The sequence below is a fragment of the Acipenser ruthenus genome, chromosome 27, assembly GCF_902713425.1.
Source record: "Acipenser ruthenus chromosome 27, fAciRut3.2 maternal haplotype, whole genome shotgun sequence".
In the NCBI taxonomy this organism is placed as follows: Eukaryota; Metazoa; Chordata; class Actinopteri; order Acipenseriformes; family Acipenseridae; genus Acipenser; species Acipenser ruthenus.
This window is the reverse complement of record NC_081215.1, coordinates 7,484,560-7,497,267: the sequence shown is the minus strand read 5'-3', so window position 1 is coordinate 7,497,267 and position 12,708 is coordinate 7,484,560. Positions and strand designations below refer to the sequence as shown.

At 41.0% G+C, this 12,708-nt stretch overlaps 1 protein-coding gene across 1 annotated transcript in view; it reads left to right on the top strand.

The window, feature by feature from the left end:
- Positions 1-12,708, top strand: part of LOC117432294 (basement membrane-specific heparan sulfate proteoglycan core protein) — a 196,923-nt gene that overhangs the window by 71,548 nt on the left and 112,667 nt on the right. The window contains exons 7-17 of the mRNA XM_059002103.1: positions 2,460-2,585; positions 4,733-4,999; positions 5,576-5,695; positions 6,037-6,168; positions 6,927-7,071; positions 8,363-8,508; positions 9,754-9,900; positions 10,506-10,669; positions 11,216-11,395; positions 11,642-11,838; positions 12,561-12,708. Of these exons, the coding sequence (XP_058858086.1) occupies positions 2,460-2,585; positions 4,733-4,999; positions 5,576-5,695; positions 6,037-6,168; positions 6,927-7,071; positions 8,363-8,508; positions 9,754-9,900; positions 10,506-10,669; positions 11,216-11,395; positions 11,642-11,838; positions 12,561-12,708 (1,772 nt within the window). The remainder of the gene's footprint in view (positions 1-2,459; positions 2,586-4,732; positions 5,000-5,575; positions 5,696-6,036; positions 6,169-6,926; positions 7,072-8,362; positions 8,509-9,753; positions 9,901-10,505; positions 10,670-11,215; positions 11,396-11,641; positions 11,839-12,560) is intronic.

Genomic DNA, 12,708 nt, shown 5'->3' with positions numbered 1-12,708 from the left:
CATCTTGGTAGCAAACATGTATTTTTTTATTTTAAATCATGATATTTGGTAGTACACAAAGTTAAATAAAGTTCTCATTGTTTCATGGTCTGTCACTGCTTTATTTCCCATTGTCTTTTGGGTCATGTTACTGGCTGAAAGCATGTCAGTCAACAGAAGAAGCAACTGACTGCTGAATGACAGGAAAGCAGGCATTAAAGGGTTGGGGACAGTTTTATTCTCCAGGTGAAATGAACAAGGAAGTGCAACACTCCCTGAAAGCATGCCTTGCAAACGGATCACTTTAACCCAGTGTAGTACCAGATAGCAAGTTTTCAATAAAGCAAATGGAAGTACGCGTCAGGTAAGATGTATGGAATTATTTTGTGTCAGTTTAAGACACTGCCCAGGACTGGAGCCAATCCGCCCTTATCCCTGAAACATTTGCCGGGAGGTGAAGAGGCTCTTGGAATGTAGCCATCTTGCTCAAATGGATTATTCTGATGGATTATCCTTTGGAGATGCATAAGTAGCATTGTTTTTACGTCTTGCTAACTTACTCTTTTCGGTTCTAGCACAAACCCCACCACCTCCGGAAACAATGGAGTTCCTAGGTTTGTATCGTGTGTGTGTGTGTGTGTGTCTGCTGCATGGACACTGTAAACCCTGATTAACTCTCCCTTAGTAACACACACACCTGGTATCACAAGGAAGCTTCAATTCCTGCGGCCCCTGACAGCTGTGTGAGTTACCCTACGTGCTCGGCAGCTGTACCCTTTGGTCTCACAGGAGGAACATGCTGCTCAACATTATTTTGTAATTTTAAAGACTTTACTTTTAAGTAAGATTAGTATGCAGGGAAGCGTCCAAAAAAAAGATGTCTCAACAGGTTTGAAGCCATCTGTTCTGAGGGGGAAATGAGTTTGAAAATGAAAAAGGTAACCAGTAAAGGGGGCCTTTTGTACTAGAGAGATCCATTTTTTTTTTTTAAATAACCATTCTAACTTAATGAAGACAGTTGGACAGAGTAGGTCATTTCAAATTGCATTTGTTTTTCTTTAACATAGTAGAAGCATAACAAAGTGGAAAATCCTAGTAAAAGCATTTTAAAGCATATGTAAGCATTGTAAATCCCAGAGAGGTATGGTAAAGCATATTAAAATAAATCATGGTAAATGCATAGCAAATCCATGGAAAAGCAGTGGACTTGTATATGCCTATGGCAGGTAACTGGACCTGAAGAGCAGCTCTGGTGAAAGAACAGAGCTGTGTGTGACAGAAAACTAGGGAGAAAGACGCAATTCATGGGAGTTAAAACATTTAAAATAAGTACGTTTAGCAGAATATTTTCGTTATCAAGTTGTTAAAAGACAGTCCTGGTAATCTGTGCCAAAGCCGGGTGAATGTCCCATGGCCCCCTCCCCTCTGCCTGCTATAAAAGACTCCTCTGCATGCTCTGGGTCAGTCTGTTATTTGCTGTGTGAATATCACTCAGCTGACACTTTTTTGATGTGCATGGATTTTCTACACACTACTGTTGCTTTCAGCCAATGAGTTCAACCCTCCTTTAGATTTACTCCCAACGCTTTCAACAGTCCTAAGTGTCATGTAATTAAACCAGGCATTATTTTGATTCAGTCCTTCCTCTATTGTGGGAGAGAACAGTGGTAGGGCTTTAAAAAACAACAACATGTGAAAAGCAGACAGAAAAATAGTGAAAGAGAGAAAGAACTACTACCTAGGGAGAAAGTCACAATTAATGTGAGTTAAAGCACGATTAAAGATAACCGTGATTAACCTAATTAAAAACACATCACACAGATGTCTTCAGGGCAGAACCGAAAGCAGTATAAAGCTTAGTTGGGGGTCCTATTTCCTGGAGCACAGGAAGTGAACTTGTAGTGCTGTGGCAGGAAAATTGGTCAGATTCAAAGTTAGTCCAAACTTCTTCACAATATAACAATAGTTGTGTTCTTTCAGTTTACTTTAGAAACTTCACATGGCATTCATTTACATGGACAAACAGCAAGACTGTTGTATTGTGCATTAGAGTGCAATTAGCAGCAAGTTAGGCGTTTTAAATGGGTAAAAAATAATTAAAACTACTGGTTAGCTAATAGAAGGGGTTTTACAGTTTGGTCCTGGTTGACTCTTGCCCATATCCCAAAAGGTCACATCCTTATGCTTGATTAAACCATTTGTCAGTCTTGTTTCCAGATTGAATATCCTCTTTAATTGTCCTCTTGTCAAACACCATATAAAACATGATTGAAAAACTATGGTGTGGAGTGTTTAGCTCCCCCTTACTTTGGAATTCAATTGTGGCTTCTATCCAGATACATACAGTAAAAACTGTGGTGCTTGTTTTAGCAAGACTAAAATAAACTAATTGTTACAGTTTTGGTATGCTTGCAAGCAAGTGGTCAAATGTTAGTAATATTGTCTTTCTAATTGCCTCCTTCTCTTGTTTCCTCCCGCAGTGATCCCAAGACCCCGTCAGTGTATGTCGGATGAGTTCGCCTGCGGGGATGGCGAGTGTATCCTTCTGGAATATCGCTGTGACAACCGAGCAGATTGCCGGGACATGTCGGACGAGACTGGCTGTGGTAAGATCTCTGTGGCTACCTGTGCATTCATATTGGTGCTGAAATGCCTAATGGATTTTTAACATATCCAGACTTTTTCAGTAATTGTATTTTCTTATTTGCTTTGGCAGTCAAGCGTGTATAGCTAAATCCAGTTTCTTATAGATCTATAATATACTGATGCACAATGAAAACATCAATAGCTCATTGGGCACGCACATAATGTTATTTACATTTTAAATAGTGAGCAGATAGGTTTGTTGATTGTTTTGAGTAGTATTGTTCCTTGGGATAACAAAATACTGAGCTCAAGTAATGTGATTTCATAAAAACGCCAGCTGCTCAATGTTTGGTATTTGAGTTAAAATTGCCAAAATTAGTTAAGAATCTGTATAAATAGCCATTTGAAAAGACATGGTTTTAATTAACGCAAGAACAGCGGAAGATACGACCATGCCCCGCTTGAGTGATAATGATCGCCTGGTTGCTATCGGCATGATTGAAGGCAGCCTGTCTGTGAGAGAAGTTACCCGGAGAATGAGAGGTTCTACTTCAACAATCAGCAGACTAGTCCAGAGAAACCAGGAAACCGTCTCTGTGAGGGACAGGCCACGTCCTGGAAGACAGAGGGTCACCACACCAGCCCAGGACCATCACATCCGACTTTATTCACCGATGAATGCCGTTTTGCTCTTGATGGACGGAAAACAACGTGTGGAGACGTCGTGGTGAGCGTTATGCTGACTGTTGCGTTGTTCAAGCCAACCGGTGGGGAGGTGGAAGTGTGATGATGTGGGGAGGAATCTCCTTTAACACAAGAACGCCTTTGGTTCAGATTGAGGGCAACCTAACTGCTCAGCGATACACTGAAGTCCTTGAGGCAACAGTTTTTCCATTCCTGAAAGCCAATCCGGAAGTGCCGATTTTCCAGCAGACAATGCAAGACCACACAGCACTAGGATTACAATTGCACGACTTCAAGAAAACAATGTCGAGGTCTTGCCGTGGCCAGCTTTTCTCCTGATCTGAGTCCACTAGAACATCTGTGGTCCCAAATCGCCAGTGCCATCCACAGGAGAGAACCTTGACCAGCAAACCTTTGCCAGCTGGCTGCCGCTGCACAGGAAGAGTGGCGGAACATCCCACAGCAGTCTGTCCAGAGGCTGATCAGGTCTATGCGTCAACGCTGCCAGGATTGCTTTAATGCTCAGGGTGGTCATACCTGATACTAACTTTGGAATGTTTTCATTTTGACAGTGTGTCACATTTCATACTGAAAACTTATGATTCTTTTGAGCTGTATTTGTGTTCACATTTTCTGTGAATTTGTTAGATATCTAGGTTAAAAAATATTTGATTAAATCCATTAGACCAATTAGAATGTTGCTTTTCTTTTGTGCATCAGTATATTTAGTGCAGTGACGAACACATATTTTTAACATTGGCATATTCTTTTAAAATGATAATGAATATCCAAATATTCTTTAATTTCGAAATAAAATATTTGAAATAAGTTTGTTCTATATTACTGTGAAAAACAATCTCTCTGGGGTAAATATACCACATAGGGGGTACAAACAGTCATTTTTGTCAACAAACACATTTCAAGCCATGTTTATTTGATTATTCAATTTGTCCCCACACTAATATTATAATGAAAATGAATTCAGTTTTGTTGTTTTCCAATACATGCTTTTGAAACTGACTTCAGCTGAGTTTAATGTGTCTCATACATTGAAAACAAAAGTGTGACATTCTTCAGAAAGACCTAAATTACTCAAAATAAAAGTTGTTTATGTAGTATGTATTTAAAAATAAGCAAACGGCAAAAAAAAAACTAACTTGTGGTGTTTTAACATGTTGCTTATGAACCTTCTGGATTATGATTAAAATCAGGTGACTTAAATCATTAAGCAATACTATGTACAGTTAACTGTTCCAAACAATGAAAGAATATTGGTAGATATTTTTCATCATGCTAATTTCCAGTATTGGCATCTGTGTTGATTTCTAGAGTAGGAATATAATTGCCCATCACAGTACAGGCCTGTCATTTTGGCTGCTTGCATAATACCATCAACTGATACACATTAAAGCGAGTCATTGTGATCAATTGTTTGACATAATTCTGAATTGAAACATTCAGTGATATTATTTTCCACCTGCAGATTTACAAACACTTGCACCCCCAGTCAGAACCGCACCCCCAGTTATCCCCACGACAACTGTGCGGCCAGTGATCACCCCTCGGCCCCTGCCTCCTCACACCACGCCGAGAAACGGTATCCATGGTCTCCCTGGTCCCGTGAAACCCACCCCCAGAAGGCCCTGTCGAGTGGATGAAGCCGTGTGCCAGAGTGGTCAGTGCATCCTCCGAGACTACCTCTGTGATGGGGAGAGGGACTGTGGAGACGGGAGCGACGAGCTCAACTGTGGTGAGGAAATCGTGTGATATTGATTTGCATAATTTTACTCCTTTCTTTCTTCTTTCTTTCTTTCCTTCCTTCCTTCCTTCCTTCCTTCCTTCCTTCCTTCCTTCCTTCCTGTTAAATATCTATTACATTCTGTATACGTTTCTATTGTCACGCTTACAAACTTACTAAAGTTGCTTATGAAAAGACCTTAAGGCTTGTTGTGTATTAGTTACTGTGCACAGAAACCCACAGGAGCAACACTCACTTCCCCCACAATCAGTCTTGAGGAGTATTCTTTAGAATGATTTTTTTTTGCTGGAAACGTTAGTAAGCATGGGAAAGAATGATAAAGCAGAAACCGAGTCATACAGAACACACATAATAGGGATTCAGGGAAGACATTTTAAATATTCGGAAAATACAGATGATATAACAAATCCTATTGTAAGTGTCAGTCCTTAATTGATTATTTTCAATCTGGAAACACATGCACAAAGTTTACATGCCAAACCCAGTCGAGTTTGGAAGAAGTACGATTTGCAGCTCAGATGGTTTGCATGCATGCTTGAGACCTCTCGTCTTTCTTTCCTCTTCCAGGCACTCCATCCCCCTGCGAGCCCAATGAGTTTAAGTGTCGCAATGGCAGGTGTGCCCTGAAGCTGTGGCGATGTGACGGGGACAATGACTGTGGAGACAACTCTGATGAGGAGTACTGCCGTGAGTGGCGGGGGGGGGGTGGGATAGAGAAAGCAGGGACGGTATTCATTATAGCGGGGTTGGAAATAAGTTTCTCATTGCATAGCATGTTAAGCCATTCCCTTGGTCATCAGTTAACACTGTCAAATGATGGTTTAGGCAAATTGTCATACTTTGTGTGCCTTAAACTTGGCATTTAATGTCTGGAACTTGCATTAAAATATGGTATTTTAAATACATTTTGGTTATGTGTCATGGAAAAGTTTTACCATGAAGCTGATTTTGCTATGAAGATTATTCATTTTGTAATAGCCTAGTCCTGCAAGTCATTTTAAAATGGCTTTTTATTTGTCCTTCACTAGCCACCAAGGGTCCAGGTGACACTTGCGCCCCAGATCAGTTCATCTGCGTTACCGATCGAGTCTGTATCCCAGCCAGCTACCAATGTGACGAGGAGGCGGACTGCTCAGACAGGTCCGATGAGTATGGATGCAGTAAGTAAACTGACTGACATGTATAAATATACACTGCTGACTGGATTACAGGAGTGTGTTTCTGATGGCAGGATCACGTGGCTTTTGTGGTATAGAAGTGCTTCACAATGATAATAAAACAAACTCAATACTAGAAACAAATACCACTAAAAGAAAACTACTTACATTACTGGCAATACAACCTAAACAAACCGCAGCTGAGCACACATTATCAAATGAAATGAGTTACATGTTTAGAAGCTCAGAAAGCTGTATTTACTTTCATAGTTTGAGGCGCCATTCAGGAACAGACAAGCTCTGAAGCCTACTTACTGGGAAGCTTACATTGAACATCACTCTGGTTAATACATTCTCTGTCGACAGGGCAACAGAGATGTAGTGGAAGTGTAGAGAGCCAATTTGTATAAGAATCTGGTGAATCTTTCCATATTTTACCTATATTATATACATTTCTCATATTTAGAGAACTGCTTAAACTATGTTCTTTACCATGTTATTGAGAGTATTAGTCTATGAACTAGCCTGTATATACGTACATACGCAGGTCATATACACACACTGCCTAGCCAATTTATTAGGACGTATCTCCCAGGCTGTACAGTATTTCACATTGCCTTGAATTCGAGATGCAAATTAAGTTGACCGTGTGAACCGTGTGCACTATAAAGTTACTGTAGTTTACTTCATTGTGTGGAAATGGAGTGTGGGAAAGAGCTCTTGTCAGCTTCATTCTTCCTGATATCTCCATCCCTCTCCAGCCCCTCCTCAGGTGACTAGCCCCCCTGAAGAGACCATCACTGCAGCCCGTGGTGAGACGGTGACCTTTTCCTGTTCAGCAGTTGGAGTCCCCACCCCCATTATCACCTGGAGGCTCAACTGGGGGCACATTCCTGCCAGTGCCAGGTAAGATGAAAGCACACAAGACTGGCAAAGCAGACGGGTACCGCGTAGGCTGCCGGAGCAGCTGCCATTGTTGGCATTAATAAATAGCAGGCCTGGGCACTGTGACCTTGGCTCTTACTGTGTCGGCCCATGTGAGCTCCCTGCTGACCATGGCTGTCAATCCCATGTTTGTAGGACTCCTCTTGACCATCTGCTCACTGCAGTAGTTCTGTGCTTGCTGGCCAGACCTCAGCTTTCAGAACTAGATGAAGAGAGAAGTAATAAATACATGCACAAAGTACTGTGATATCAGAGCACCCTCTTTTTATAGTTTGACATTTTAGGAAGCATTTTAGGACTGCGTTATTGAAAGAGCTATGAATAACATCCGTGCTAGCTCATAATGACCATTACAGTAACACTGAAATCTATTTTTCAATTACAGTGCAGTAAAAAGTATTACACATTTAAAAGTACTGTGCATTTTATTGAAAATAGTTGTAAGTGAACTTTTAATAAAGTGTACATTGCAAATGAACTGCAGATGAAATCCGCATGTCCCATTCTGATCACAGGCATTTTTCAATCACAAAAGCAAGGCATCCTCAACATCAGTGTATTGAGCAAATCAGAAATGCTGACGACTTGCATCCACAGTTTGCTGTTCATAAGCCTGTGTTATTGCATCCTGAAAGTGTTCGCTGGTATGTTGAAATCTCTCCACTGCTGTCTGCAAGGATAATGCAAGTTCTTTACGCTGCTTCATGGAAATGGCATTGATGCATGAGCACTATGGCAAATTGAAAACTGTTTATGGCAACTCAAAATGCATTACAAGATCAGCACTAAAATACAGTACAGACGTGCTAATCTGGATACAAGTCAATACATTTCCCAATATCCTTTACACTCAGCGGTTGAATGAGGACAATCCGTTTTCAAATATTTCTTCCCCAGGAGGGCTCCAAAATAATTTGTCAAAACAGGAAATTTGTGTTCTGTGAATTTGTATTATTTGTATTGCTACATTTGGGACCATGTTGAACATTTGTAGTATTAGGAAATGTGTGTAATCAGAGTTTGTTTTAATGAGTATTGGCTGTATTTAGTTGACTTATTTTGTTACAGTATTGGACAGACCATTGCGATCTCCTCTTCCAGCATAGACTTTGCTTTTGGATATTTGCACATTACTATCACCCGAAACCTCACCCGTTTCCTGCTTTGCATTAAGAGAACTCTTTGGGCATTATTTCAGTACAAGGTGTTGAGATGTATAGCGCTCAGTGTTCATCTCAATCTCATTCCTCAGAATTACAATGAGCAGTAAGAATGGACAAGGAACTCTGGTGATTCGTGACGTGAAGGATGCTGACCAGGGGGCCTATACGTGTGAGGCTATCAATGCCAAGGGGATGGTGTTTGGGATTCCTGACGGAGTGCTTATGATCGAGCAAGGCAGGTTTAATCACACTTGTTTTACAGAAGTGTTAGGGAGTAACACCCGTGACATGTAATCAGATTACATTTTTTACTAACTTGTAACTAATAGTTCCTTTTTTCAGATTACAATTTATGTGAAAAAATAACAAAGGACGACGGCTAATGCATAATATGGAAATCAGAAAGCTTCAAAGCGATTTACCTAATAATTACCTGTTTATAAGACAAGTTTCAGAAAAGTCAGTATTAGCAATGGCCAGAGTGTATTGCCACACAAGGGCAGTAATATTAAACACCAGAAGCATTCAGCTTGACCGAAGAACCGAAACAATTAAATCTTTGGGTCTGATTTTCAATTTACTGCATTTTTTTAAAAGGAGAAAAAAAAAAACATTGAAGGTAGGGTAGACAATTAGAAATAAACGCAGCCTGTATTTATAAAGGGCAGGGTTTTCGTAACTTGAAAGGGTGCTTTTTTAAACAACATTTTTGTTAGAAATGAAGTAATTTACACTTTAGGGTAAAAGGCTTTTTTTGTCTTTTTGAAATTGTGCACTTTCGATTTCACAGGTAAAGTTCACTTTCCATTCATCGTTAAAGTACCCCAGACTTTTAGAAAGCTCACAATTTTAGGTGTTAATGATGTCTGTGTGTTCTACCCAGAAATAAAAAAAAAACCATAGCAAGCCAAAGCATCAGTAAATTATTTATTTATCCAAGGTGATTTTTACAGGTGTTACAAGGCAAAATCGATATTTAAATACAGTATAGTTTACAGTAAGTGCAAATTCTACTACTAAGAGGCAATAAGTTACAGTAGGATTACAACTATTTATTTCTACAATGACATAGCAGTAATGAAACAGTGCAAGGATAGTGCATCAGCTGAGGATCCAGTAACGTGGTGCTTAGGTCAGGCGACTACAGAACTTTTTTTTTTTTTTAATGCCCATTTTGATTAATAAAATTTGCAGTTCATAAAACCTTTGACTGTTTCAGAGATGGTATGTTGGTTTATTCTAACTTTCCAAAGCACTGTCTCACCTAATAAAATGTGTGTATTTGCACTTTTATTACTGATTTCAACATATACTTTGTATTTGTTTTCACTTTAGTTAGGATTTTGGCTCCCTATTGTCTAAAGCAGAGTGGACCGTTTCCAGTAAGTGCTGTCCATTGTCCACCCCCCCTGTAATAACGTAGCTTCAGTGTAAGCTGGGAGTACTCATCGATACTTGCTGGTGGTTCATTCTCTTCCAGGCCCCTGTCCCGGTGGTCACTTCAGCATCGAGTCCAACTCTCGCTGCGTCTCTTGCTTCTGCTTTGGCATCACCAAGAGTTGCCAGAGCACCCGTCGCTATAGAAACCAAATCCGGCTGCGCTTCACTGAGGAAGATGACTTTAAAGGTGAGGCCGGCCTGTGGCTCCACAGAGCTGCTTAGCATCAGTCTTCTTCAATATTACATCACATGTTAATTCTTTTATGTCCTGCTTTCTATCATGAAGATGTGCACTTTCTCAGCAGCAGGTGGTTAACTTGACATTGTCTTGCTCTATCAGTGTATGGCTTAGGAAGCGATGCTAACATTAAAGAGCCTTCCTTCTTAAATGATGTTTTGTGATTTTATTAATGCTGTTTTACAGAAAGCACATGCTTTGTCAGCTGATATCATAATATTATCATGGGCTTGCAAGCTGTAAATCTCAGTCCTGGCAGTCGAGCATACAGTACCTTTGTGAGGAATTACGTGGTTGTTTTGTGATATTGTTGACTACGGTTCACTTAGACTTTTAGATATGGTTGTGCTGTGCTGAAATATCTAAATGACCTGAATAATCAAGACAGCAATCAATCGAATATTCACATCTACAGTGTCTTTAGCTGTGAGAGTCCACACAGTCGGCTGAAACATGTGCAAGCAGTCTATCTCAGGCTAATTATAGGGCATAATTTACCTTTGTAAGAACCCACCTGGAACATTGTTGACTTGTGCGTTTCTTTGTATTTTCAGGGGTCAATGTTTCTCTGCCCTCTAAGCCTGTGAGCCCACCCCTGACCAGCTCTCAAATCCTTATCAACCCAGAGATGGAGGAGTTCCAGTTGTTAGACCTGTCCAGGCGTTTCCTTAATCTTGAGTCCTTCTGGACTCTGCCTAACCAGTTCCTGGGAAACAAGGTAAGCGTAGACTAGCTGTCTGTGTGGCTCCAAGAGTTCTACCTGCCACAAGGCCCTTTGCTATGGTGCTGGAATTAACTGCTGGGTCTGTTGTTGGCGCCTGTGTTCCAGTGGGCTGGTACCCAACAGCCTTAGCACAAAAAAACACCACTCGTTAATGCTGAAATGTGATCAGCATTTAGACTTGACTTAACCCTCACGTTGCCACTGCCAGCTGTCTGTAATCTGGATAAATGAGAACTTCAGTCCCCAGTGTCAATGTTAGTCTCCCCAGCACTTTTCATTAAGACTAGAAATGAGCATTTTTTTTAGCAGTGTCTCACCTTGTTAAAGCACGGCTAAGTCATGCCAGCGTGGTTCATGTTGGAAATCATTGCTGGGCCTTGCCTGCTGGGTTCAAAGGATTGGTAATATTCACACATTCTTTCCAGTGAAAAATGTTCTTGAAAACTGACTTCAGAGCAGGAATCACTGTGTGGGATACAGCAGGTTTGTGTAGTACATCTGATTATAAAATAAGCCCTGTGGTATCATGTTGTTGTACAGATCGACTCTTACGGTGGGACTCTGAAATACAAGGTGCGTTACACACTGGCCAGGGGGCAGACCGAACCAGAGGACAGGCCGGACGTGGTGATCGTGGGCAACGGGCAGAAGCTCATCTACCGTAGGAGGAAACCCACCCCACCCAACGTGGTGAACCAGCAGGAGATCCAGTTCACTGAGGTAAGATTGACCACCATTTCATCGCCTCTGCTTCTACAGAGGAAACTTTGACTGTATACTTTAATGCATAGTGAGTGAACAGTGAAGTTAAAAAATAAGCATGACACACTGTGTTTTCTTATTTCTGTAGTAAGTGAAATATTATCACAAAAAAACCAGACATTCCCATGGAAACCATAAACTGTAATGAACCACTTTAATGGATTTCAATGTCCACGGAATAAACATAAATCTGCTTCTCCTCAGGAAAACTGGGAGCACGAATCCGGAGCCCCTGTATCCCGTGGGGACCTCATGATGACGCTGGTGAACCTCGAAGGCATTAACATCCGCACCGTGTACGACAACAAGATGGTGAGCGTGGGCCTGAGCGACATCGTCATGGATACCACCACAGTGGAGTACACCAACCAGGGCCCGGCCCTGTCTGTGGAGGAGTGCAGGTAATGAGTATTGCTCTGGTGCTACTGGTTAAAGTCCATTTGTTTACTTGGAACAGCTATGTAAAATCAATAAAGCTGTCTACATGATACTGATGTTTAGTGTCTTGCATGTTTAATATCCTATTATACATGGTCATTGTCATGCTCTGTTGTTTCTGCTTAGTACCAGACTTACTAACTAATGTCTTTTTTTCTGCTTTTCTAAAGACATTTATGAAGTTAGGTGGTTTGTGCAGCTGTAATTTCTTCCCTTCTGGAAATTATTTGAGAGATTTTGCAATAAAGAACTCTGTTGCCACTGTTGCAGAGGGGGCAGAATTACAGTTGCTCACGGCTAATTCAGCTTTTTTCAGAAGCGGATAATGGACGTTGGAGCTGACCATCTTATTTGGTACCATAACTTGCTTCCAGAGTAAAAGCCTGTTAAAGTGAAATTAGCGTTTTTTTGTGAATCTCAGATTTGACAAAGTAACGCTTCGACAAAACTAGCAACAAACATTAAATTAAAATTCTTCTGTGTTTTTGAATAGATAATGTCTTATTGCAACATTTCACTGTAAACACCCTCACGAATCTGGTAGTAGCTTATTATTTACCTACAATATAATGAAATGATGCAGTTCTCTAGACAATGTATGGGTATTGCCAGTTATTCCTGCAACTGCAATGTTAATTTTGTATACCTAGTCATGCTCATGGTCTTTCTTTGTGTCTCTTTTCAGATGCCCCCCTGGTTACACGGGCCTGTCCTGTGAGAGCTGTGCTGCAGATTTCGAGCGTGTTTCAGGCGGTGCTTTCCTGGGCTCCTGCGCAGGCTGCAACTGTAACGGACACGCCAGCACCTGTGACCCAGTTGGTGGACGCTGCCTG